At 47.4% G+C, this 24,393-nt stretch overlaps 1 protein-coding gene across 4 annotated transcripts; it reads right to left on the bottom strand.

The window, feature by feature from the left end:
- Nucleotides 1-1,982: 1,982 nt before the first annotated feature.
- On the bottom strand, nucleotides 1,983-24,393 carry syt3 (synaptotagmin III). Of its 4 annotated transcripts, XM_088357682.1 has the most exons (14): nucleotides 24,233-24,393; nucleotides 22,747-22,984; nucleotides 12,649-12,773; nucleotides 12,239-12,541; nucleotides 10,379-10,777; nucleotides 9,857-9,965; nucleotides 9,356-9,532; nucleotides 7,528-7,654; nucleotides 6,175-6,393; nucleotides 5,211-5,331; nucleotides 4,710-4,881; nucleotides 4,503-4,632; nucleotides 4,323-4,419; nucleotides 1,983-3,964 (listed from the first exon to the last, which is right to left on the bottom strand). In XM_088357682.1, the coding sequence occupies exons 4-13, from the start codon at nucleotides 12,387-12,389 to the stop codon at nucleotides 4,327-4,329; spliced, it is 1,698 nt and encodes a 565-aa protein (XP_088213808.1). In that variant the 5' UTR covers nucleotides 12,390-12,541; nucleotides 12,649-12,773; nucleotides 22,747-22,984; nucleotides 24,233-24,393; the 3' UTR covers nucleotides 1,983-3,964; nucleotides 4,323-4,326. The 4 variants fall into 4 exon arrangements, with proteins under 4 accessions (XP_088213808.1, XP_088213810.1, XP_088213807.1 ...); XM_088357684.1 differs by lacking the exons at nucleotides 22,747-22,984; nucleotides 24,233-24,393 and adding an exon at nucleotides 16,218-16,497 and having other exon boundaries at nucleotides 1,983-2,363; XM_088357681.1 differs by lacking the exons at nucleotides 22,747-22,984; nucleotides 24,233-24,393 and adding an exon at nucleotides 16,218-16,496.

Raw genomic sequence — 24,393 nt, 5'->3', positions numbered from 1 at the left:
GTATGGAGCCGTCTTCTTTCTCCACTATTAAGATATTCTAACTCTGCTGCTGTCTAGCGGACATTTTAGTTTCCGCACCCTTCTCTCGCTTTTACAGTGAGCCGCGTCTTCCAATAGATGTCAGCAAATATCTGCAGTAGATCCACAATGGAACAAGAGGCTTTAAGTTCAGCTACTCTTTTCTACCTCCACCAGAGAGTTAAAAGTCTGTAAATAGGAACAAACAGACATGAATCTCGCATAAGGCTGCTTGCTTTAAAGCAGTACGGTAGTAGCACATTAGCATTGGCGGCTAATGCCAGGCTTGTCAAGAGGCTCTATGCAGTGTGTTGTAGAAACACCTCAATTCCCCCCCCCCCCCCCCCGCTCTCCTCCTCCATCCCCTCGCGCGCTGTCTTCTCTCAGCTCACTGAACTGAGCCAAATGTCTTTCCCACTAAATGATATTTTTTTCCTCTTCTGCACAGTGGGAACGTTGCCATGGAGATGCTAACTCCACCACCCCCCCCCCTCCCTACACACACACACACACACACCTTTCTGGTGCTAGTGCGTTGTCGTCGTATTTGAGAGATAAATGGGTCTACTTACACAGCTGTCCCACACGAAGCATACGACAACTATATGCAAAAATGCGCATTACTGTCGTTCAGGGGCTTTCAACTGGTTTTGTCCAAGGGACCACGATTATAACCAAGAAGCAACTCGTGGACCACTGCTTTGGAATATTATTTTATACAGGCTATTTATTTGCATCTGTATGTCTGTTTTGGGAATCTTAGCCATATTTGACATAATTTGGATGGGTAAATGATTCACAAAATTAGCTGGCAAATAAATCAAGTCCAAATAATGAATCCGTTTTATTGAAAAAAAGGTTGCAATTCTTTTCCATTTCCAATTTCGCGGACCACCTGCAATACTGCCACGGATCACTAGAAGGCCGCGGACCACCGGTTGGCATTGTTTTTAAAAGATAAATATTGAGGGGAATTGTCAAAAATATTAAAAAAAAAATATTGGCAGAAATAATCAAAAATATATTTTTTAAAATGCACATACTCAAATGTCTGAAGAAATTATATTTTTTCCTTGTCCTTGACGGTGAGAACGTTGCCATGGAGACGCTAACCCTCTCACCCCTCCCCTCATATTTCTTCTTGGACTGGTGCATCGTTATGTGTGTGTACGTATGTGTGTTTGTGAGCCTGTCTGTAGCGCTGTCCCACACACTCACACACACAACCCCCATCCCCTCTTGAATCGTCGTCTTCTTCCCTCATCCCAGATTGTTTTTCTTCCTCATGGGCATCTCCAGCTCGAGGAAAAACGACCACTTGATTGGATCTTATGAGAGGTTTTGGGTGTCCAGATGGAGGGGAAGATCCCAAGTTGTGCTCCATTTTGCATTTGGCCAAAATGAAAACGGCTACGATAAAGAATTCATGGCAAAGAGGCTGAATAATTCCAGACCACTGACTTAATGCGGAGCACAGTAGGTCAGTCCAGGTGGACAAATATAGATGCGTCAGAGTTCCTCTTCAGCATCCTACACATCGTATACTCGATGTGTGTTGAAAAAATCCTGAGACGTGCACGGCGACGCTGGGAAAAAGAAATCCTCAAACATTATGCAAAAAAGGTGCAATTAGTGAAGAACAAAAATATCGCAATATCATTGCAAGATGCAAAATGTACTTGATTTAAAAAAAAAAAACTCGAGTATGTGAGAAGACACAACTACAAGAAAGAAATACTGAGAAAAAGTCTGTCTAAACATTATACAAAAGCATTTTATATAACATACAAAAATATTTTAAAAAAGTCACAGAAATTACAGAAAATAAGATAAAGATATCATAAAAGAAAGAGGAAAAATGCAATAAAAATATGTTCTTCACTTTTTGACATGTTTGATAGTTTCCTAATCTTTGTTATCACATTGCACATGTGCGTTGAAAGAAGCCATAGACGCCAGCGGTCTACATGATACATAGCTTTTATTTCCAACAGCATCGCTTCACTCTTCCCGGACTGAAACAATCGCGCCCCGGCTTAAAAACAAAACAAACAAAAAAACATAATTATGAATAGACCTTTTTTTATTTAAAAAATAACCCCAATTGATAAATACGCATCTTAATTCCGACACAGAGAAAAAACACATTTGCCCCGCGTATCATCATCGTGGTCGTTAGTTGTATTAGTAATGAGTTCATCATTTTATTTGAATTTTTTTTTTTTGTAGCTCCGAGCGTTTCTTATGTCATTTTGCATCGAGTTGACATCATTTGTGTTAATTGAGAAGCATGCAGACCTCCATCGCGACCATTCACATCACCACAAGACAGCCAGGGTGGGGGCCTAGATGGAGGACAGGGAAACATGAGTCATGAAAAAGACAGACGAGGAAGGCGATGGCGGTTAAAAACCAGGTGGCAGCAAGGCGGTTAGGTGGACTCAAAATGAGCTGACGAGAGGAAACGAGAGGGGGCGCGTCATGGAGCCTTGGGACCGCCAGATCGATGATCCGTAACGACTCATGACTCACACTCACATCCATTCCATGTCCCAGATGAATCAAAAACCAAACTTTTTTTTTTTTTTGCCGTCAGCCGGGTTTTCACACAGCACACTAAACAGCGAAGCACGACAGCGTTACACGACACCGGGAGGAGCAAGAGGGTGCGAGGCCACATGGCTTTGATAATGTGGTGAGAAAAGAGCGCCAATACGCAGAAGAATTTTAGTTTCAGTTTACAAGTCGTTCACTTCTGGCTGGTCCACTTCATTAACAGCTGTGTCCCAATACTTTTTTTTTACTCTGACAGTATCCCTCAAGACCTGTTGCTGAAAAACACTCCAGCACTCTGTGCCCATCGTCCCCTTGGAGGACTCCTTTCCTGACAGATGGACACAGAGCTAAACTCTGAGTGTCCACAGAAGCCCTCACCCAAACCTATCAAAAATTGATGTGGGAAAATGTCACCCCGCCAGACCTATTTCAAACCCAACCTAAAGCCGAGGCCAAATCTGGCTTTAACCTGCACTCAAAGCCGATTTTGGTCATGTCCGAGTATACGTCCGCATCTTGCCCTCCGGCGAGTGTTCGCACAACAACATGGCTCCGTATGATGATGTAAGACGGGACTTTTAGGCGGCCGAGTCGGAGGAGGACGAGGTAATGATCACAGAAGGTCACTAGGACACACAAGCATACGTACACACACTCACACACAGATGCAAAACCCACAAACACGGAAACACACACGGATAAACGCAACATGGACATGTCCCACGTGTGACTAGATGATTCCAAAGCTCAAAAGAAAAGTCCTTTTCTCTCTGGGATGCATCCGCCAAGGAAAAGTCTGAGCGTTTTTTTGGGGGGGGACGTCCCTTGCATCCCTGGTACAAAACATTACAACGCTCCGTCCCGGGAATGGTCAAAGAACAAGCCACGAGGACGACTGGAAGCGTGAAGACAACGAACACAAGGTAACATGCTCAGGCTACGCTCCGTCCTGTCCTGGCTCCTCTGACATCACTGAAGACCGTGTTTGGTCCTACTTCTTCTAGGGGTCAGCGTCGGTAAATCCGGCAGGTGCCGCTACCTTGTGGGAGACAGTCAATCTTCTTCTCTCAGAGTCTGTACACGAGCTTTGGTCCCGCTCCAAGGACCTTGAAGATGGCTTGAAATTTTCATGATTTTTTTTCAAGAGTTTTTCACATCACACGCCTCCCGAGATCAAATACGATACATCAACTACGGCAAACCGACAGTGAGTTGGTGTGTTTGTCTCCGCTGCTGCGTGGTTATCGTTTTTTTTTTTCCCGTCGACAGATTAAGCGGAAGCGCCAAAACGTCGAGTGTATCTGCGAGTCTCTCTTTGATGGAAAAAGATGTATTCACAGATGAGAGGAGAGAAAAAGGAAAAGTCTGGAGGTGGAGACACGGTGGTGGCCTGAGAAAAAAGAGGAAATGAAGAGGAATTAGGCCGCCGATAGCAGGCAGTTGTGTCGGGTGGTGGAGAGGAAAAGCTTTGAGGCGCTAAATGAGAACTCGAGCCAATGTCCTGATCCAAAACCCAACACAAACTTGGACTCTATAACCCAAGATGCCTCCGCCTGAAACAGCCCAAACGTGACAACCTCCTCACCGACACTCCAGCTTTAACACACTTGACCCATTTTTCTTCTTGCATTCCGCCCGACGACAGGCAGCCTGAGGAAAACTTGTCGTACAGACTTGCGTAACTAATAAGCCAACAAAGGAGGCGAGTCTTTTAACAAAGACAGAATAGAGATGAATAAACAACTGACCCGCTTAATCGGAGTGAGGACTGTCCACCACAATGTGCGGCTTGGAGGAGGGGGACGCTTCGCCCTTCGTCGACACAAACGTACCGATTGCTTTTTCCTGCCCAGATGTGGAAAAAAAAAATATTCCAAAGTCAGCAAGGGTTCATGCGAAGCGTTTAGCTCCAAACATGTGCATGTTACCTCCACAAGCTGATGCCAGTGCTCTATTGGCTTGCGTGGATTGGCCAACATGGCGGTCCAATGCTCTCTCCCCGGGCCGTCGGCGTCGCTGCCGACACGGCACATTCCGATCACCTCATTGTGACCGATGCTGACGAGACCACAAAAAAAAGCAGCCGTCACGAATATTCGCGCCGAGCATATCCGGCAGCTTCGAGCAGAGCTCACCAGTCGTAGTCCATCACGGCGATAACGATGGACACGCTCTCAATGTTCTCGTTGGGAATGTCAAAGACCAGCGCCTCATTGTAGGTCGGATTCAGCGTGTTCTTCTTGATGGAGGTCTTCCTCTTCTTCAACCGACGACCGTCGCAGATCAGGGAGGCCTTCACGTAAGGGTCTAGCGAGAAGAGCAATTCCTGGAATTAGTCCAGATTGCCGCTTGATGCCAGCTCACCCTGGGAGCAGCGGCGAATAAATAGCAGCAAGTTGATGCGCTTTGTTATGCATCCTGGGAAACGCACACGCGGCCATCTATTTTTTCACACTATTTTTCCCGAGCGTCTGTTTCGGAATCGCGCCGACACTAACAGTTGCCATCTTCCGGGAGGGTGACGCTGATAATATTAACACTACTGCCGCCACCACTGTCGCTGCTCCCGGAGTGACCAACAATAAAGCAGCTGTCAGTCAACGACAGTTTGTTCAGGTTCACATGAGTTCTTTTACCCGAGAAACCAGTCAGGTCCATGGCCTTCAGGTTGGTGGCCTTGATGACGGTGGCCGTGAGTCGGCCGGCCGTGGGCAGGTAGCATAGCGAGAAGTTGAGCTCCCCGAGGTCAGCCTTCTCCTGTGGAGTCAGAGAAAAATGGAGCTCAAAAGGACCGCAGCAGTGGACAAGGTGGCCTGGCAAGCCAGGTCCGATGCAGTACCAGCCATTGGGTCTGGTGGAGACGGCCATTCCGCCAAAGACTTTTTCCTCGACGATTGCCAGGCTGGGAGGAAGGCGGCTGATGTGTCACTCGAAATAAATCATATGCCAATCTGTTGCTGCCAACCAGAGGCGACGGCTCTTTTGTGTTTTTCACGCTTCACATCCCTTTCGGATCGATACTTCCTCCGCCAGACTTCGCTTATTTCATAAATCAGACGCCTGTGATTCGTCTCGTATGAATATTTCATTTGTAATGGACTCCGGCCGTCCTTTTCTTCATTTGCAGGCTGCGCGCTTCTGTCGTTGATCAGTCGGCCAATCAGATGCACGACGGCATGCGCGCCGCTCATACAAAATAACTTTACAGGGAACGGCGGAGGGCTCAACGACTTCACGTCAACCGCGGATCAATACTCAATACATGAACGTGAAATGTGCCTTTTTAAAAGAAGCAAGAAGACGTAATGGATAAGATAAGCTATTGATGAAGGGATTTTATTGATCAGGCCGCTTTGAGTCAGCAGCGCTTGGACCTGAACTGGTTGTTGGATCCGGTCTCACTCTAGTTTCAATGTGAACGCAGGGCCTTTTAAATCTTGGACGTCTTTAAGGGCTTTGTTAGTCCTTTTAGGATTATGTTCAGTCTATAAGACCAGTCGGATCCACATTATGAGATTTACGTAAAGCAATTGAATCGGGTTTCGTCTGCTTGGCTTTTGATCCGAGTTGATTCAAACGTGACTCGTAGTGGCAACTCACCGCCGTGCCCTCCACAATGTCCCTCCACACAGGTTTGTCCCCGCTGCCCTCGCTGAAGTCCAGCAGGTTGTCCACCACCACCTGCCCAATCAGGTCGTGGCGGGAGAAGCGGTCAAAGTCGTAGACGGAGAAGTGAAGCTTGCGGGAGTGGAGCTCGTTCAAAGGCACACCGAACTGGAACGTCTCGTTGAAGACTGGGTTCAGCGTCTTTCGGTGCACCTGCAGCCAGAGACGTAAATCACGACAGACTCATTTATTGTCGTCGCTTATTCAGGTTCGTTATCACCTGGCTGCTCAACCATTTTCCAACAAGTGTTCTTGTCCTTTTTTTCTGCTCTCGTTTCTCCCCGCAACCGGGTACCAGCAGCTGTCGCTGATGCTGTTGTTGTTGTCTTTGCTCATATTGTTCTCTCTTTCATCTCTGTCTGCTCCCTCTTAAACCGTGTACTATCTCTCCTCAGGCATGAAAAATAGGATACAAGCGCGCACGCATGCATGCAAGCACGCACACACACACGCGCACAAACACACATAGACACACACGCACACACACACGCACACACACGCACACAGGGGACTGGCACAATTGCCTGGTTTCTAGAGAAGCTATTAATTCCTGTGACACCTTCAGTGATTCTCGTTTCTTATCTGGCCGCCTCTCCCGCTGTTATCCCGTCATGGTCGCTTAACGCTTCGCACGTTTCATTCCCCCATTTCCGGACCACCAACGGGCACTTTTCAGGAGGCGTCGAGAACAAAAAGGGCCTCACACGATCAGCGCGCCCCGTGATTAATAGCGGAATCGTTCTCACTGGCACGTCCTTGAGAATGATGAGTAACCTTTAAGCACCAAATTAACTTTCTACCGTTTTCCGTCAGAGACAGAGAATCCAATTGACCTTGGTTAAAAATGCCATATTTCCTGTTTGCTAAAACGAGTGGATCGACTCACTCCTTTTGTGCAGTGTTCGGATTCGGCGTGGGAATTGAAGCGATTGACGGAATGAACGCAGACGACAAGGATGCGTCGGTTTCCGATGTTCGCTCAGTTGTTCAAATCCAACCTGAGAGGATCTGTCACTCCCGCTTATTATTAACGCCCCATCATCTCCTGTTAGTGGCGCGAGCTAACAGGAAGCGGATGGAGCGGACGGCGATGAGACAGCGAGCTGAATGAGGCCCACATTCCGCTGTTGCTTCAACACATAACCGACATTTCAAATCACAAAGTTGCCTGTTTTGAATCCATTACCCTCCCTCACCTCAAGTGGGCGACAACCCGAGACAACCTTTGTTGACATAACACTCTTGTTTCACTCATTGAGGCAGCAAACCTTGGCGGGGTGAGCCTACCTTAGTCTGGAACTTCTTCTTGCGGTCAGGCAGCAGGTAGATCTTGACGTAAGGGTCGGAAAAGCCGTTGGCATCCTTGGCGGGCAAATCCAAGGCCTTGAGGATCTTCACCACCAGCTGCTCAGTGCTGACACACATGCAGAAGACAAACGTGCCTGTTTAAGCCAACGCGCCAGACATGCTCGGCCCACACACACCTGGACTGGCAGCGTAGACAAAAAACAAGGTGGGAGGTCGGATGTCTCTGGAGCAATGCTGGACCAGAATAGCACAACAACTCGCATATGCGTGCGTGTGTGTCACTACGAGGTGTATTTAATTAGCAGGCGGCCACTAATCAGACCTCGTTAAACAACGCCTCCGCTTATTAGTCGGTGTGTCGCCACTTCATTAGTCGCTCGACGTGAACTTTCGGGCGCAAATGCGCTGCACGAGCTCGTCGACAAGGCGACCGAGTGGCCAATGGGTTATGCGCACGTGTTCACCTCCATTATGGCAATTACACGCGATCGTAGAGGGAGATGACGGCCATGGCGTCAACAAAGCCTGGACACATTTGATTGTCTACCTCCAGGCTCCACATCATTGTTACAGTTTCATTTCATTTTATTGAATCGACAGGAGATGGCTGTCCAAAATGGCGTCTGGTTTCGTTTTTTCCGCACAGCCAAATCCAATCTTCGCCTGGGTCAACATAATTAACCTAACCTTGGGTAGAGAAAGCCAATCATCTCGAAAACCAAAGGTATCCGCTGAGTGGGTTAGGAAAACAAGCCAAGACGTATAAATAAATATTTATTATAGTTTTATAGCACACTGTGACAAAGCCGTGACTCATATTTTGGAGAACTTCCACACTGGGGGAGAGCCCGCAAGCTACTGAAAAGTCTTCTCAGCGTAATGCATTGCCACTGACAAAGTGGGCGTTTTTTAAAAACGAGCTCGCATTCTTGACGTTTTGCTTTTTTTGTGGCGCTAGCTAGCTGGCAGCGACGGCGACACGTTGAAGCATTGCGACGGCGCTGCAAACTGCTGATGGTCAGAAAAGTAAAAGGCGGCACATAAATTATAAATGCTGAGACGCATGAAAGCGCAACAACACACACTCACACACATAGCAACACAAACACGCATGGCGGGAATTAGCCAGGCGGCGGGATGGCCGCATGATGAAAAGCATTCATGTGGCCCATTTAGGAGGGCCGGTGCAGGATGATTTATGATATAATGCTCCACACTCTGGAGGCTCATTACAGCAGCCAAAGCGGCACGCGCGTGCGTTTGTGTGATAGCATGTTGCTAACGCGCGATAACACCGACAGACCCTGTCGGCATCACAACAACAGAGTCAATCTTCCTCGTGTTCCTACGGGAACAAAGATTCAATCGGCAAGCCCATTAAAATCCGACACATGGGCCATGCGGGAAAAGCCGATAGCTTGTCAGGGAGGAACGCCAAGTGATGCCCTCGCCACTGGAGCAATGTATTTGTTTTTCAAGCTTTAAAAATATTGTCAAGAAAGCTGATCAGTCACTGAAGAATCACAGACCCTCACCCTTTCATTGAATTCAGTTCTAACAAGAAAATTAGACAGCACTTGTACAGGTTAAGTGTCCCTAATGTCATATCCAGTGAGCGTACAGCAGCATTGTGAGCTGCAAAAAGGTTGCTGGAGGTGAAAATAACATGGAGACGTTTTGGGAGGATTTCAGGCAGTTTTGAAGGTGGCGGCCAGCGAAGTCAATAAGGCTCAGTGCAGACGCTGACTCAGCATCTTCCCACCAACTTCGATGGTGTGTGTGTGTGTGTGTGTGTGTGCGAACTCACTTGAAGGCGTAACGCAGCAGGAAGCTGATCTTGCCGCAGGCTTCGCCCTGCTTGCCGTCACCCTGGTCACCTTTGGGCCGGTACAGCTCGGGTTTGATCTGGCCGATGCTGGTCACCTGCTCCTTCTCCTCGCCGTGGAAGTCGGGACTGGACAGCTGGTGAGTCATTGGCTTGGGCCTGGACGCACGCACACACGCACACAACTGAGTATCAAGTGATGATTAGTGTGACCTTTTTTAACAATTCGGCCTAATTGTAAAGTATTTCTCAAGCCTGCTCTAATAAAAACTAAATATGTGTTTAAGTGCCGTCAGGCTTTTATAAGGCGAGCAAATTAATTTGATGATTCAACTCAACACCTTCATATTTTTCCCCCCAAGAGGAACTTTGTAATTCTGCAAGATTAAAGTCATATTTATTTCCAACAACAAAACCATATTTCATTAAAACAGAGTTGGTCATTTTTTTCGGGTTATGGGGGGAAAGTGGAGGCGAACTGACCGGGCGGTGACCTGCTGCTGGGAGACGGCGTTGGGCAGATCTTTATGGGGGTGTGCGCCCCCTTCCGAGTTGGGCACGTCCGGAGACGTTTGGCTCAGCTTCAGCGTCCCTGAACCCAATAATAAAACAAAACAAGAAGAAGAAAAGCTGCTTTACATGCAGATTTTGTAAAGGACACAAAATGATAAACAGGAGCCGTCGCCATGCAGACACCAAAATGTTCCAATCGGTCATATTCTACGGGGGGCCAGCCCAAGCAGGCATCGCCCGCCCCCCCTTGCAAGACTGGAGACGGAAGTGCAGTGCAGGCTATTTATAGCACACACGCACACGCACTTTATATAGCAGTGTACCATACACTCACAGGGCAATTCATTAGGAACAGCTCACTCAACATACAAGGCTGTTTTGCTTTTTCTTTGCATTTTTTTGCAAAAATATAGAAACCCTAAAAAATATATTTTCTCAGATGATCGACGGATGAACGTGAATGTCGTTTGTGTAATTAAGAGCGGGTCTCACCGGCGTTGTTGGGGTAGGAGTCCATGTCCAGGTAGGAGTGCTCCTGTGTCTCATGAGGGCCGCCCACCAGGCCGCCGCCGCCGCCGCCACCATCGCCTCTCTCCAGCCCCACCAGGTCAGAGAAGTGCGGGTGGTGCTGCCCCTGCTGGCCGAGCGAGGGGTAGAGCGACGACGACGACTGGCCCTCCTTGCGCTGCAGCAGCGGCGGCAGGAAGGAGGAACCGGGGGCGCCGCCCACCCCGGCGCTCCCCGGCAGAAGCCCCGAGGTCAGGCTCAGGCCGCCGCCCTCCTTGTCCCGCCATGGCAGCCAGCACAGCTTCCACGACACAAAGAGCGACACCGACAGCAGCACGATGCCGCAGAACGTCACGATCACCGACAGCAGGCTCACCGAAATCTCTGCAAACGCAAACCATTGACAAACTGATAGCTAGCTAGAAAACAAACAACATGTAGCTTTGGCAGGCTTTATAATTCCCTCCACATTTACTGAGGCCCCCGTCGCAAAAAAAAAACAATACCACACAATTCTGGCCTGAAGTTATCAAATAAAAAGTGTTCCTTTCTCAAGGTCATCGTTTCTTGGGCCAAGACATTCAATCACTCAACGGCGGAATTGTGAAAAGCATCTGGAAAACACTGGCTGCTTGCTGGCGCTTTTCCCATGATGCCCTCTGCCTGCCTGCCTGCCTCCTGTGAATTATTCATCAGTCTGTGTATGTCATTAATCAGCACTTGTTCCTCAGCAATATTACTGAGAAGACGGGGGGAGGGGGAGGCTTCTTCATATTGGACTAGCCTTGTTTAGATCGGGGGAAATATTCAGAAAGCCTCTGGGGACAATAATAGACAGACGGAGACGGTTTCACCCCAACGCGTCCGCTCCTGCTTTTTATTTGTCCCGAGGAAGTCGATGAAAATGAGCACGTGTGAAGGAGAGGCGGGAGAAAACAAGCCGGCGGTGATTTACGGCCGAGCCCGGCGAGGACGATGAGAAAGGTTCAAGTATTGATTGGGGGAGGGAAAAAGAGAGGAAGAAGAGAGCGGGTATTAAAAAAAAAAAAAGCAAAAGGGAAGTAGAAGCCGAGAAGTGTTGGTAACGCTTTGATGCTACATTTAAGGAGAAAAAAAAAGACACCAGCACAAATAACCTGTATGGAAATGGCAACATAGTGAGTACCAAAACAAGAATCTAGAATGAAATCTCAGACAAAAGCAATCACAAAATCAATGGCCACGAACAAAAATATTGAGAGGATTCACCAAAGGGAAAAAAAATCAAAGTCCAAAATAACAAAAACATAATTAAAAAAAATTCAAAGGCATTTGCCTTAAAAAGAAGTCAAAATATCATTCAAGACAAACCTGACAAGAAAGTAACAAAGAACAAAACCAAAGACAAAAGTAACAAACAAATCAAATGGTAAATGGATGCACTGAAGCGCTTTAAATTGTCTCACAATAAGCACTCACAAGACAAAAACAATTAGCGATAATAAAAAGTCAAAAACCAAGCTGAAGCGCTTTAAATTGTCTCACAATCAGCCAGTCACAAGACAAAAATAATTAGCCATGACAAAAAGTCAAAAACCAAGCTTGCCGCTCTGCTTACAAATCCTTTTTGCCACCTCACAGACACAAAACGGCCTCAGGTCGCGCTGTGACATTTTCTCTGCAAATCTCCCGAGGCGGAGACCGATCCGGGCTAATCTACACAGCAGCGGCAGCGCTAATCAACATCAGAGCGTTTGGCGACGAGTCCATCGGCGCTAACAGTCAGAGCTCTCGTAGTGAGACTCTTCGGGGGCCCGTAAAACCCATGAATATTTCAAATAGTACGTTTGGGTCCAGATTCGTTACCTGCGTCCTGCTGTCTGTTGCGTCCCCTGATCAGGTAGCTGAACTCCTGGCAAAGTTCGCTCTGGCTGTGCCCACGAGGCGAGTTGAAGCAAAGCTCCTCCACCAGCATTAGCGCTTTCTTGCACAAGTCTTCATCCCAGTCGCCCGACATCCTCCAATCCGCATTGCACTCCGGCCCGCACTCGGCCAGTCACAGTGCAGCGCCCGACAGACGAGGCTCGGCCCGGGAACGTCGGGGCCGGATCACGCAGACCAGAATGACGGGCCCATCAAGGAGTGACCGAGCCCTCCGACTCACTTGGACTGGAAAAACAATTTGACAGCAAAGGCACCAGAATGTCTGGTTATGTGTGTTAATGGTGTGTGTGTGTGTGTGTGTGTGTGTTTGTGTGTGCATGCGTGCGTGTAACCTTTAGCATGTTGCCACGTTGCTAAAGAGCGAAACAAGCGGCTTGCTTCTTAGTCCTTGGGCTGAAACCAATCAGCCAATCAGCACCGACTTCCTGGAAGGACTCTCCAAGCTGCCTGACATCACCTGAAAGCGCACCAATAAAAGAAACCAATCAAAGTCTCAAAGTTTCCAATGCCAGCACATTAAGAAGCATGCTAATTAGCTCCTGGAAAACTTTGGTTTTTGAACTTGTTCTGTCAAAAAAGCAGGTCAGAGCATAAAAGTCTCACAGTCTGAAGGCCTCCGGGGATAACCGAAGACTCGTTATTAGGCACACGAATGAATCAAAGGCAAAAAGCGGCGGGAGGTCATCTTGAGGAGCGACTTCTCCAAGCCCATTCGAGCGAACCGGGATTATCGATCCCTGCGTTGCCAGATGCCGTTTGGGGGGATAGTTTATCATTTAGAGCAGCAGCTGGCGGCCAGAGTCCTCGTCAATGCGCCAGTCAATCTATCAATCAGTCAATCAGCCGCACTTGGCGAGAATGAAGCGGATGAACCCGGTCTCGCCAGCTTCGAATGGTCGCAGACTGTCACGTCAGGATAGTCTGTCCATTTCAGGGAGAAGCACTTAAGTCTATTTGTCTGGCCGTGACAGCGTGCGCTGGAATCCAAAATTGGGGGAACAACAAGCAGATCCAATATTGCTAACATGCAGCCCCGCTCCAGTAAATCTGTCTGAGTGACTTTTAAACGAGGACGTCTCACGATGAGCAATGGCTGTCTGGCAGCCAAGAGGCCGACGGCCTGGGGGTGGACGGCAAGCGGCCAAAGTCATTGTTGACATCCAAAGATGTCATCTTGCAAGTTTGGTACGCTCTGAGTTTGTAAAGGTCCAGTTAGCGCTAAAAGGGCTAAGCAACTAAATCATGAAAGCGCAACGTTTCCCTGATTGTGCGATAACGGAGCCTTTTGAGTACTCGCGGCAACACAAAACCTCCCGCAGACGCTCCAGTGACTGGCGAGCCGCTCAGGATCGATATTCTCAGCGGGCCGCCCTGTCGCCGCTGTGCAACCAGACAAGGTCGACTTCTCATTATGGAGCACGACAGGAAAGTGGCGGGGGATGATAGGCGGTCAGATTAAAAGACAACGGACGGAAAGGAAGGCGGCCGAGCTAAAAATTCAACGGACAACTTCCAATTAATCATTAACGAGCTGCGGCTCTGGGTTTTTTTGAACGTCTGCCATTACTTTGTCAATTCGAGAGGCCGTAAAAGCGATGAGCTGTTTATGTTGCACCATTCCCAGCAGTGGACTGGAATTCCCACAACACAGCTGGGCGGAGAAGTCCATAAAAGCTACTTCGACATCAATGGAGCGCAAAGTGCAGAGAGAACGACCTAAATTTCAGATTACGCTCCGGCTCGCTTCACTTCTCTTTGCTAAGTAAAATTTCCCAAACTACTTGAGCTGTAAATTGCAAACAAGCAAACAAGTGAAACAACAACAAAAACACCAATATATAATATTCCTTTGTATAGCCTGACTGTGTTTTGGAATAACTGGATTAAGAGTACAGCTGTTGGGATTGACGATGTAGACGAGGGGATTCCGTTGCTCGGAGATCCCGATAAACAACACATTGCGAGGTTGAAGAGGGATTATTAACCAAGCAACGGGATTTTAGAATCTCTATTGGGTGGATTTGAAAAGGGCTGGGAAAGGTAGGTTTCTCTTGCACAGAGACTCAGAGAAAGACCAAAAACAAATCCCGACCCACGTCGAAGGTTTGTGAGGGATTATTTGCAAAACGGTGGCCATGTCAAATATTTTAATCCGGTGTGAATAACGCACTTTGGCATTATTTGGGAAAAGGGAAAACGATGGAATCCCCTCGTTTTGAGATGTGGGATTATTTCCACTGTGTCTTTCTTTACACCTTGACTGGATTTGAAAATGACTGGATTAAGAGCACGTCTGACAGGAGAAAAGACAAGTATGCTGGAATTCCTGACTCCGGGATTTCTTTTGAGAGTGATGACAAATAAGAAATCCCAACCCTAGCAGAAGATTTAGATAGGGATTATTTCGAGAGTGACGGAGTCATTGAATCACATTTGGGAATGGTGGGAAAAGGGCGAGAGGGAAAACAAAGGTCATGGAATTCTTGCTTAATCCTTACTTGAGGAGTCAGTTTCAGATTTACCAAAAATCCCAATCCAAGCATGTTTATGAGGGATTTTGGAATCCCCTTTTCACATAAGGAGTACAATTGAAGAATTAGGAGTGAGGGTGACAAAAGGGACGACAGCATTCCCTTACTTGTCGATTCCGATCAAGATGAATACAAAACTCAAGGCAAGCAAAACATTTAGCAGGGATTAGTGAAAATAAAGCAAAGCCTCAGCGGCTTTATTTACGTAGTGCATTTCATACACAAGGTAACTCAATGTGCTTCACAAAACAACCTGGATTCAAAAAGCATTTCACTTCAGTTCCGTTGGCAGCAGAACAGCAAAATGCCGACGCGCCATGTTTGCTTTGAACTCTGAGCTCCACACATTTCAAACATATCCCACAGCTGAGCGGAATGGAGCCGGTTTGGTTTGGGAATGCTGACATTGGGACAGTGCGAGACATTAGAGCCAAACAAAGCGGCGATGGCAAGCACACCGAATAAAACATGTTGTTGTTCCAGCGAGGAATGATATGGATCAATAGCGTCCGCCTTCAATCACCTTCGCGGCCTCTTTGTTGACAAAGATACGCCATACGTACAGCTTCTTGTTTACAAAGCTTCACCACACGACTTTATTGACAAAGCGCGGACCACTTCAATTATTTATTTTTAAGGACTCAGGCGACTTAACGAGCACACTTTGGCTCATTTATCTCCCCCGCTAATCCATCGGTTATGCCTAATGAGATGTTTCTGCTTTCGATTGCTCCTGTCTGCTCCGCCTTCCTTCTGTGCTTTTTTTTTCCTGGTTCACAAATGGGCCGATTTCACAATCAGAACTAGAGGTCACGACTTTGACATCACCTGCCGTCTTACGGTCTGGACGCCGTCTTTGTGCCATGATGGGCGGGATTTACGGTGAGATTAGCTGAGATCTAGCAGCCTGCTCTAGGTCCTGTATCTCTTTGTACGTACAGTAAACACGTTGAGGGTGGATGCTACACACACACGCTGCCATGTTCTGCTGGAACAGAAACCCTTTTTTTTGCAGCCTCGGTAGACGCGCTCACGCATGCACCACGCCTGCAATTTGCATGAATCACATTCGGTGGTCAAGGTAAAGGGGCGTGGCCCCACGAGAACTGCAAGCAAGGGAGAGATGGTTGACGGACGCGCGGGCGCACACACACACACACCAGGTTGTCGTGCGCGCGCGTCATCCGAGAACGTCTGCTGCTGCCGGCCCTTTTTTTCAAATACAAAGTTATACCGTCTACAGTACATGCCCCCCCCCCCCCACCCCCGCTAAAACAAGCAACATGAACGCCGTGCGCACTACACATAAGACATTGATGTGCGCGCGCACGTCACGGGATATAGGCGTGTGAGAGTGCGCGCTTGCCTACCGTGGAACGTGCATGAATCTCGCCACTTGCTGCCGTCACGTCAGGTAAAAACGCAAGTGGAGGGGGACAGCGACAAAGGCAAGCATTCCCAACGTGTTTTTTTCCCCCTCCCACCTCTTTCCCTTTCTTCCTCTTCCTCTCACGGACGCGCCAGGATGCGCTGACGACGTCGGAGAGAAATGGAGCAAATGATGGCAACCCTCCTGTTCGCTCTAATATTCCTAACCCTCCTCCTCCTCGTCCTCCTCCTTCCTTGCTGGATGCTCGCTCCCAGCTTCCCGCCCTGTGCTCGGAATACTAATTCCCTGCCTCTCTCTCTCTCTCTCTCTCTCTCTCGCTCTCTCTCTCTCTCTCTCTCTCTCTCTCTCTCTCTCTCTTTCTCTCTCTCTCTCTCTCTCTCTCTTTCTCTCTCATACTCTCTCTCTCTCTCTCTCTCTCTCTCTCTCTCTCTCTCTCTCTCTACTAAAGACACACTGATGTATGAGAGGTGTTGCTGTGTGTGTATGTGTGTGTGCGTGTGTATAGAGGGTAATGGCCCCTTGCAGCCCAGAGGGGACGTGTGAGTGTGTGTGTGCGCGTGTGTGAGTGTGTGTGTGTGTGCGTAGGTGTGTGTGTGTACGTGTGCGCGTGTGTGTATGCGCTACCTACGTATAGCATGATATCTGTGCTATTACAGCTGTGATTAGGTCATAATTATAGTAACAATAGTGCTGCTGCTACTGCTGCTGCTGCTGGATGGGTCCCTGGAGATCTGCTGATGGTGGTGGCGGCGGCGATGTGGAGGGCTGTGTGTGTGTGTGTGTGTGTGTGTGTGTGTGTGTGTGTGTGTGTGTGTGTGTGTGTGTGTGTGTGTGTGTGTGTGTGTGTACGCGCGCGCGTGTGTGTGGTTCCAGTATAGTTACTGGAATTACGAGTGCATACAGCTGGTGTCACGACACTGTTAGGTCGATACAGCTGTATCATCATGATGCAGTTGTGCCATTAAATTGCTCGATAAACTGCCCACTTTTAAGCTTTTCGTAGCACGATATAGCTAGTATGACAATACAACTAGTAACGGGTAACAGGATACAGCTGGTCTCGGGAAACTTATGGCATCACAATAAAATTAAGACTATGATACCCCAGTATACAACTATACTTACTAATATCACAATACAACAAGTATTATGATACAAGTTCACTGTATAGCTGGTAGCATGAAATACCAAGTATTATGATACTGCCAGTACTATAATACAGCCAGATTCATGATACAGCTATATAAAGATACACTTCATTCGTCAATGCTACGTACTAGTGACACAATACGACGAGTATTACGATACAAGTAGGGTGACGATGCTGCTCGTATCCTGATGCAATCAATATGAATATTCCTATAGAACAACGTTATGCCAAGTATTACGACACAGCTACTATCATGATATAGCCAGTATTACAATACAATTGGAACCAATATGCACGCACTATGACATTGATATATTGGGAGTTTCACGATACAACTGGTATCACGATACTGTCGTGACTGGAAACCTCACCAAATGTTTCCGAATCCAGCACACATGTTGATCACGAGCAAGTGAAAAAGCTGCACAGGTCGTCGTTGCTTATTTCATTGAAGCTGCTAACATCTCACCGAGGCTAACGAGGCTCAGCCAGCGCGTTTGTTTTCCAAAACGGCGTTGCCCTCGCACGGCGCCGTTGCGTCTGTTTTCCTGGAGAGAATCTGATTTGATTTGTTGATCAGGCTGTGAGGAAAATGTAATTGGAATGTCAGCGAGATGTCCGTCTCCGTAACATACGGCATCCATCAGGAGAAATCTCATCAGAGTTATCAGACAAAGTGATTAGACGGTTGGGGGGAGGGGGCAGCAGAGGGAAGGGGCAGCGTCCCTGCAGAGAGGGGACCCGAAGTCTACCCGAAGGGTTTGGGCCCGGCGCCAGCCTGCTCTGTGGTTATGTAAGCGGCAGGAAAGTGGCGCGTTTGCCCCCTCAAGACGCCCCTCTGCCGCCATCCTTGCATGCATGCGACATGCCATGATGGCGACAATGCGTGTTGAACACGGGCAACTCCTCACTGCACGCGATGGACACTGGATTAGGTACACCTGCTCTGTTTCTGACAAGCAAAAGGGAAGACTATCGTAACACGTGCAGGCTAATAAAGCGACCACTGAGAATGGCTATCGTCTCAGCATCGCCTTTCATTTTTTTGGGCCTGATGACTGACGTCCACCTCCTCGCTAACGAGCTGTCAGGCAGACTCGGCGACCCGTCACTCACGACATAAAGAGGAAGTGGTGGTTGCAGCCAGCCCAGCAGTACCAGAGCGTGGGTTGCCAGTGAGCACCGGCGGCCCTGGCAACCGATTTGACTCGGTAGCATCCTGCAGAGCCGCAAAAAGTCTCAAAAAAGACATAGGAATTTATCAATCATGTTCGTATTTATTTTTTTTGCCATATGCTGTTTTTGCACCACTGAAGTGTAGGGCCATGATTGTGTGCTAATTGTGGCTAAACGGTGACCTACACCACTTGTCACAACACACACTGAGAAACTCAACAGAGACAGCAGGAGAGGAAGAGGAGACTGCTGATGATGAAGACCACGGGGAGTCAGATAATGGAATTGTGAGCATAGAAAGAGGGGGGAAAAAAAGAGGCAACAACTAACCTAGGAGCCTCGTTTGTACTCTTTTGCAAACAACTGCCGGGGTACCAGCACTTCAAGAAAAACTAATCTGCTCTAAAAAAGTAAAGCTAAATAACAATAGTCTTGCAATCCCATGTCATATTGTATCACGAAACACCAAGTATCGTGATAGCGCTAATATCACAGAGCAGCTCGTATCAGAGAATGGTTGGTTACATTTGTAGCTTTAACAGGCTCCACTCTGGAAAAACTTTACTATTACTGTATTGGCCCGAATATAAGACGGTGTTTTTTGCATTGAAATAAGACTGAAAAAGTGGGAGTCGTCTTACATTCGGGGTCTAGACATTATACCCATTCACAACACTAGATGGCGCCAGATATCTTTAAAGTGAATGCTGAACAACTCCCCAGGCCTAAGAGAACCCCTGTCACAAAGAAAAAAAGAGAGATCTCAGCTACTCTCAATTTTAAACCAGTTGGCATTATTTTATTGCAATGTTCTTCCTTATTCAGATTTGTTTCAAGACCGCAGTTACAGTTAGACTTCACTTCGATGGTTAATGCAGTTATTGCAATTTTGTCATTTTATCACAGTAGATTGGTTTATTTACATTTCAAAAACCAGAAGCCATTCATTTACAAATGTGATTGCACTTTAGTTTACATATTTAAATGTTCAGATATTAAGACAGTTTTTGCATGATTTGAATGAGGCAAAATAACATGCTTTTTCTCTCGAATATATTGTTATAATCATTTGTTTCAGATGTACTGTAATTATTTTCTGAATAAAAATAAAATTTGGTGTTCAAAAAGTCTTTTTTCAAACTTGAGTCTTGAAAAAGAAGGGGTCGTCTTATAATCAGGGTCGTCTTATATTCATGCCAATACGGTAATACAAGATGCAGGAAGAGGAGGCATGCATAGAAAGTTATTAAGTCTGTTATTAGGTCCACTTCATCTTCTCTCTGCAAACTTTCCATCGGTGGGTAATTAAACGCCCACCCCCCCACCAAAAATGCAAAAAAACAATGCTGTAAGAAGTGGAAGCCGCTGCTGTTCATGTGAGATAATGGAAGTACATCAACTTCAGGAGTCGTTCCGAAAGTCAATTAGCAGCCAGCATTCACATAATAGCGTGCCGTCGGTCTGTCACTCCCAGACAGATGGATGACAACATCATCATCATCATCATCAACATCATCATCATCATCATCATCATCAACAACCATGTCCATCCGTCTGCTCCGCCTGCTCTTGCCAGTATAGGTTAGGATAATGCTAATGGCTAGCAATTACACAGCTAGTATTACAACATAGCTAACGTGCGGCCCACCTTGTATCACGATACCGGTAATATTGCACAATGACGAGTACAGTCGTATGATGCCGCAAGTGTCACTCAAACAGGGAAGTTAGTCGCAGGTAAACATATTGGACAGCAACTGTAGACCATCTGTCACCATGGCAACACCAGTTAAAAGTAAAAGACTGTTGACCTTTATAACAACTGTTAGCGCTTAGGTAGCGTCAGCACGCTAAAGGTCTCCAAATGATTAATAGCCACCATGGCTAACCAGCCTTGTCGAAATAATCCGTTCCATTGTGACGCTTTTACCAAATAAGCAGACAGACAAGTGTAAAAACAAGTTCATCACGGTTCAGAGTCAAACCCTCAATCATTTAGCAAGTCAACTACATTCTGATATTACAACATAGTTCACAACTTTATGCATGTTACCATGAATATCACAAAATGCTTACCATCACGATACCGCTCATATTATGACACAGATATCAGCACAACAATACCATAATATCAATAAACCGAATGTCTCGTCTCACAGTCTGGCGAGTGGCACTGTGACTGCAACCAATCCTTTTGTTTGTCTTGTTCATCTTTTGAACTGGTTTTGACCTTGACTAACCCCTTGCTGCCCGCCTTCCACTTTTATGGATCCCTGACAGTGAAGAACTCCTGAGCCAGCGAAAGGCTTTAAGTATACTTGGCTGGCCGAGGTCTCTCGTCTCTTAAGAGCCCCCGCCCGGCCCCGCCCCGCCTCTCCCCCACCGCAACCTCCACCCTCCTACCTGACACGATCCCCTTTTCTGGCGTCAGCATGTCATGTCTGCCGCCGCCTCTCCCGTACGTCTTTTTTTGCTCGTGATCGCCCGTTGCCGTGACAACCATCCTTCTCTCTGATCGCCCACCGCTTTCGTTCGCTTCAGCGCGTCTGTCGCGACTCCCCCGTCACCCGTCACTCACTTTTTATTTCTTTTTACTCCCCACTTATGTCTGCCGGGGGAGTGGGGGTCTTTCCAATGTATTCCTTGAAAGAAAGCAGAACGCGGATCTACGGAATGCAATATTTTTGGACGGTAAAACAGTCAAGGGAAAATATTTATCCAACATAACAACAAACGCTTTTGTTTGTTGAGCCACATACTGCTTCACCAAGACAACTTCGCCAGCACCTGCCATCCAAATGCTTTGTTTTATAACGCGAGGTCGGAAGACCTTTTTTTGGGCTTAGAAGGGGTCGTGAAAGATTTAGCGTTAGCGAGTTAGCGGCTACTTTATACGCACACGTTTGCCTTCCGTGACGCAATATTTTTCTCGCGTTGGCCTCGTGTCATCGTATGTCTCTGTGCGAGCCGGGAGACCAATCTCATCCCGTGGGGCCTGTTCCTCATGCGTAAATCACGCGCCTGTGACTGCTTCTGTGTTATTGTTCTTCCGGTAGCTGCCGCCTGCTACTCCTTTTAGCTGCCTTTCTTGACGTCGGTGCTCATGTTTTTGCTGTTGCTTTCAGTGTTCTTGTTTCAGTTGCAAGTGTCTCTCTTGTTGAAGTAACTTTTGCTGCTGTTCTTGTGCTTGTTGCGTTCACTACTGTCCAAGTTCCCGTTATTGTTCTTCTACTCTTTGTTGGTGACGTTCTTGTTTGTGACTGTTGTCTTCCTGTTGTTTGTGTTCCTGGGGTTCTGGTGTATGATGTTCTTTTTCCTGTTTCTGATGTTGTTATTGCTGCTGCTGATTTACCTACTTCTGTCTCTCATCTTCTTGTTCCTGTTCTTTTTCCTGGTGCGCTTGTTACTGCTTGGTGTTATTGCTGTAATTCATCTGCTTGTTGTTGTCATCATGCAGTGACACGGTCAAACGAGCGCTTTGGAAAAGCCGGCTGCACTTTTCTGGCGTTTGAATCATTGGGCCACGCCAGCAAAGCACTTTGCCTTGAGGGAGCATTTAAGGTTTTCCCAAACACATTAAATTGAGATGGGAGGTTGTGGGGAAGTTTCAGGGGGTATTGGGGGGCTCCAAGAAGGCCCAGCTCATGAAAAAACGGATGGGGGGGGGGCTGTGTTATTGTACATCTTGAACACTTTTTGGACGTATGTCCCTGCCGCAAACACGACGGCAAGGTGTCGCACGATTGGTTGGGCGTGGCTAACGAGGCGCCATACAATGGCAGCCAGTTAGCTGTGAGCATCAGACTGAGACCAGGAAATGAAAAGGATGTAAACGACTTGGGAATGGTGCTCAACGTTGTTAACACGACGCCATGCTGATGTGGCAACGCTTTGAGTGTGTGTGTGTATGTGTGTGTGTGTGTGTGTGTGTGTGTGTGTGTGTGTGTGTGTGTGTGTGTGTGTGTGTTGCTCTAATAAGCGCGCTGCACGACCATCTGGCTGCCGGATGCTCAAGTGTCGGTTAACCTTCTCGCTGCCAGAAGCCACCTCTCCTCCCTTTCCCCATCACCATAATATTCTAATTTCTACATTTTGACTTGTTCACAATGCTAAATGCGTTTTTCATGATTGAAGACACTAACAGAGGACTTTTAAAATGAGACGTGTGCAGTTGGTGCGTTACCTGCACGGAGTAATCGTATCCGCTTGGCCTTGCTGGAGCTTTGCGCTCCACTTGCATTGCACTGTTTGTTTTCTTGAGCTGTGATGTTTCCTGTGCTTGACAGCAGCGCAGCAAACACATTCCCTCACCTGGAACGCCGCAGTCATCACGCATCCCGGTGCGCTTCAGCAGCCCGCCGGGTCCCAACCTGGCCACAACGCGCGTGTGTGTGTGAGCGTGCTTGTATGTGCACCTCAGGCTGTGGAAGTGAAAACAACAACAAAGGGTTAATTTGTCCTGCTTGACTGCTGAACCCCTTGAGAGCTGTATAGGTGAATGCAAACTCACACGCGTGCAGACATCTAGCTACCTATCCTACACACACACACACACACACACACACATTAACATTTTAACACACACACTTGCACTCTTTTACCTCAACACACACACACACACATTTCTACAGGCACACAAACCTACACTCCATACACGCATACACAGACTCCTTCGCAAACACCCACACAAACATGTTCACACACTAACGCTAACAGACACAAACAGATTCTCCAACAATATACAGTATACATATACACACACACACAAACACACGCACACACAGACTTGTCATACTAAAGAATTCCCCAACATCCCGCCACCTTGCTGAGGTATGGGCACATTGCCTGGCTCCAGAATGGGACTCTTGAACGTCATCTCAAATTCACACCCGAGGCAAGAAAAAGTCCAGCGGGCCGGAGAACAACACTACCATCACCAATGTGAACCCCAGAGAAGCAGCGAGGGCACGAGTCAGGTTGGCAAGAACAAGAAAAGCGGCAAACTGCAATGAGAACAACATCAACAACCAGGAACAAGAAAGCTGTCCAGAAAAAAAAAAGATTGCTACCACTTGTCCACCTGCTGAACACAAAAATATCCCACGCAAATCTCCTTCACTTGAATGCACCGCAACCAGGGACAGATCCCTGCGGACGACCACAAATGAGGCAAAAAGAGCGAGTGTCACAAGGGTGCAGCACAACCCACCCCAGAGGGCCAAGGTGTGTGTGTGGGTGCCACAAATGCCAAATTGTAAGTTAATTAGTCATATTAACAAAAGGGCAGCAGACTTACACTAACAATGGTATGTGCATGCGTGTGTGTGTGTGTGTGTGTGTGTGTGTGTGTGTGTGTGTGTGTGTGTGTTGGATCCTCAAAGTATGATAGTGTGCACGTGTGTGTTTTTGTAAGTGTTTATGCAGGTTTGTGTCTCAGTGTGTGTAATTACCTGCATGTGACATGTAGCAGTATAAAAGTTGCAGTCTTTCATAACTCAAAAGATGACTAATATCTCCAACACACACAAACACACACACACACACACCTACACACACACACACACACACACACACACACACATTATAGGCGCATCATCATATATGTTACATGCAGCATTCACACACACGCACACACACACAAACACACACACACTCCTTCATTGACTTACTGCGAATGTAAGGAGTCACCCCAGCGAGCTCTGCTGCTCTCTTAATTACGGCGCCGCCTCGGTAGCTCACCGTCGCCATGACGACGCAAAGTTCCGTGCAGTCGGTGCGTGAGAGATGAGGGAATAAAGACATTTTCCCATTAGGCCGTCAGCCAGCCTGC

The sequence above is a fragment of the Syngnathus floridae genome, chromosome 17 (genome assembly GCF_059516105.1).
Source record: "Syngnathus floridae isolate MCC-2025c chromosome 17, RoL_Sflo_1.0, whole genome shotgun sequence".
In the NCBI taxonomy this organism is placed as follows: domain Eukaryota; kingdom Metazoa; phylum Chordata; class Actinopteri; order Syngnathiformes; family Syngnathidae; genus Syngnathus; species Syngnathus floridae.
Note: the sequence above shows the minus strand (reverse complement) of the source record. Positions and strands in the feature narration are given on the sequence as shown.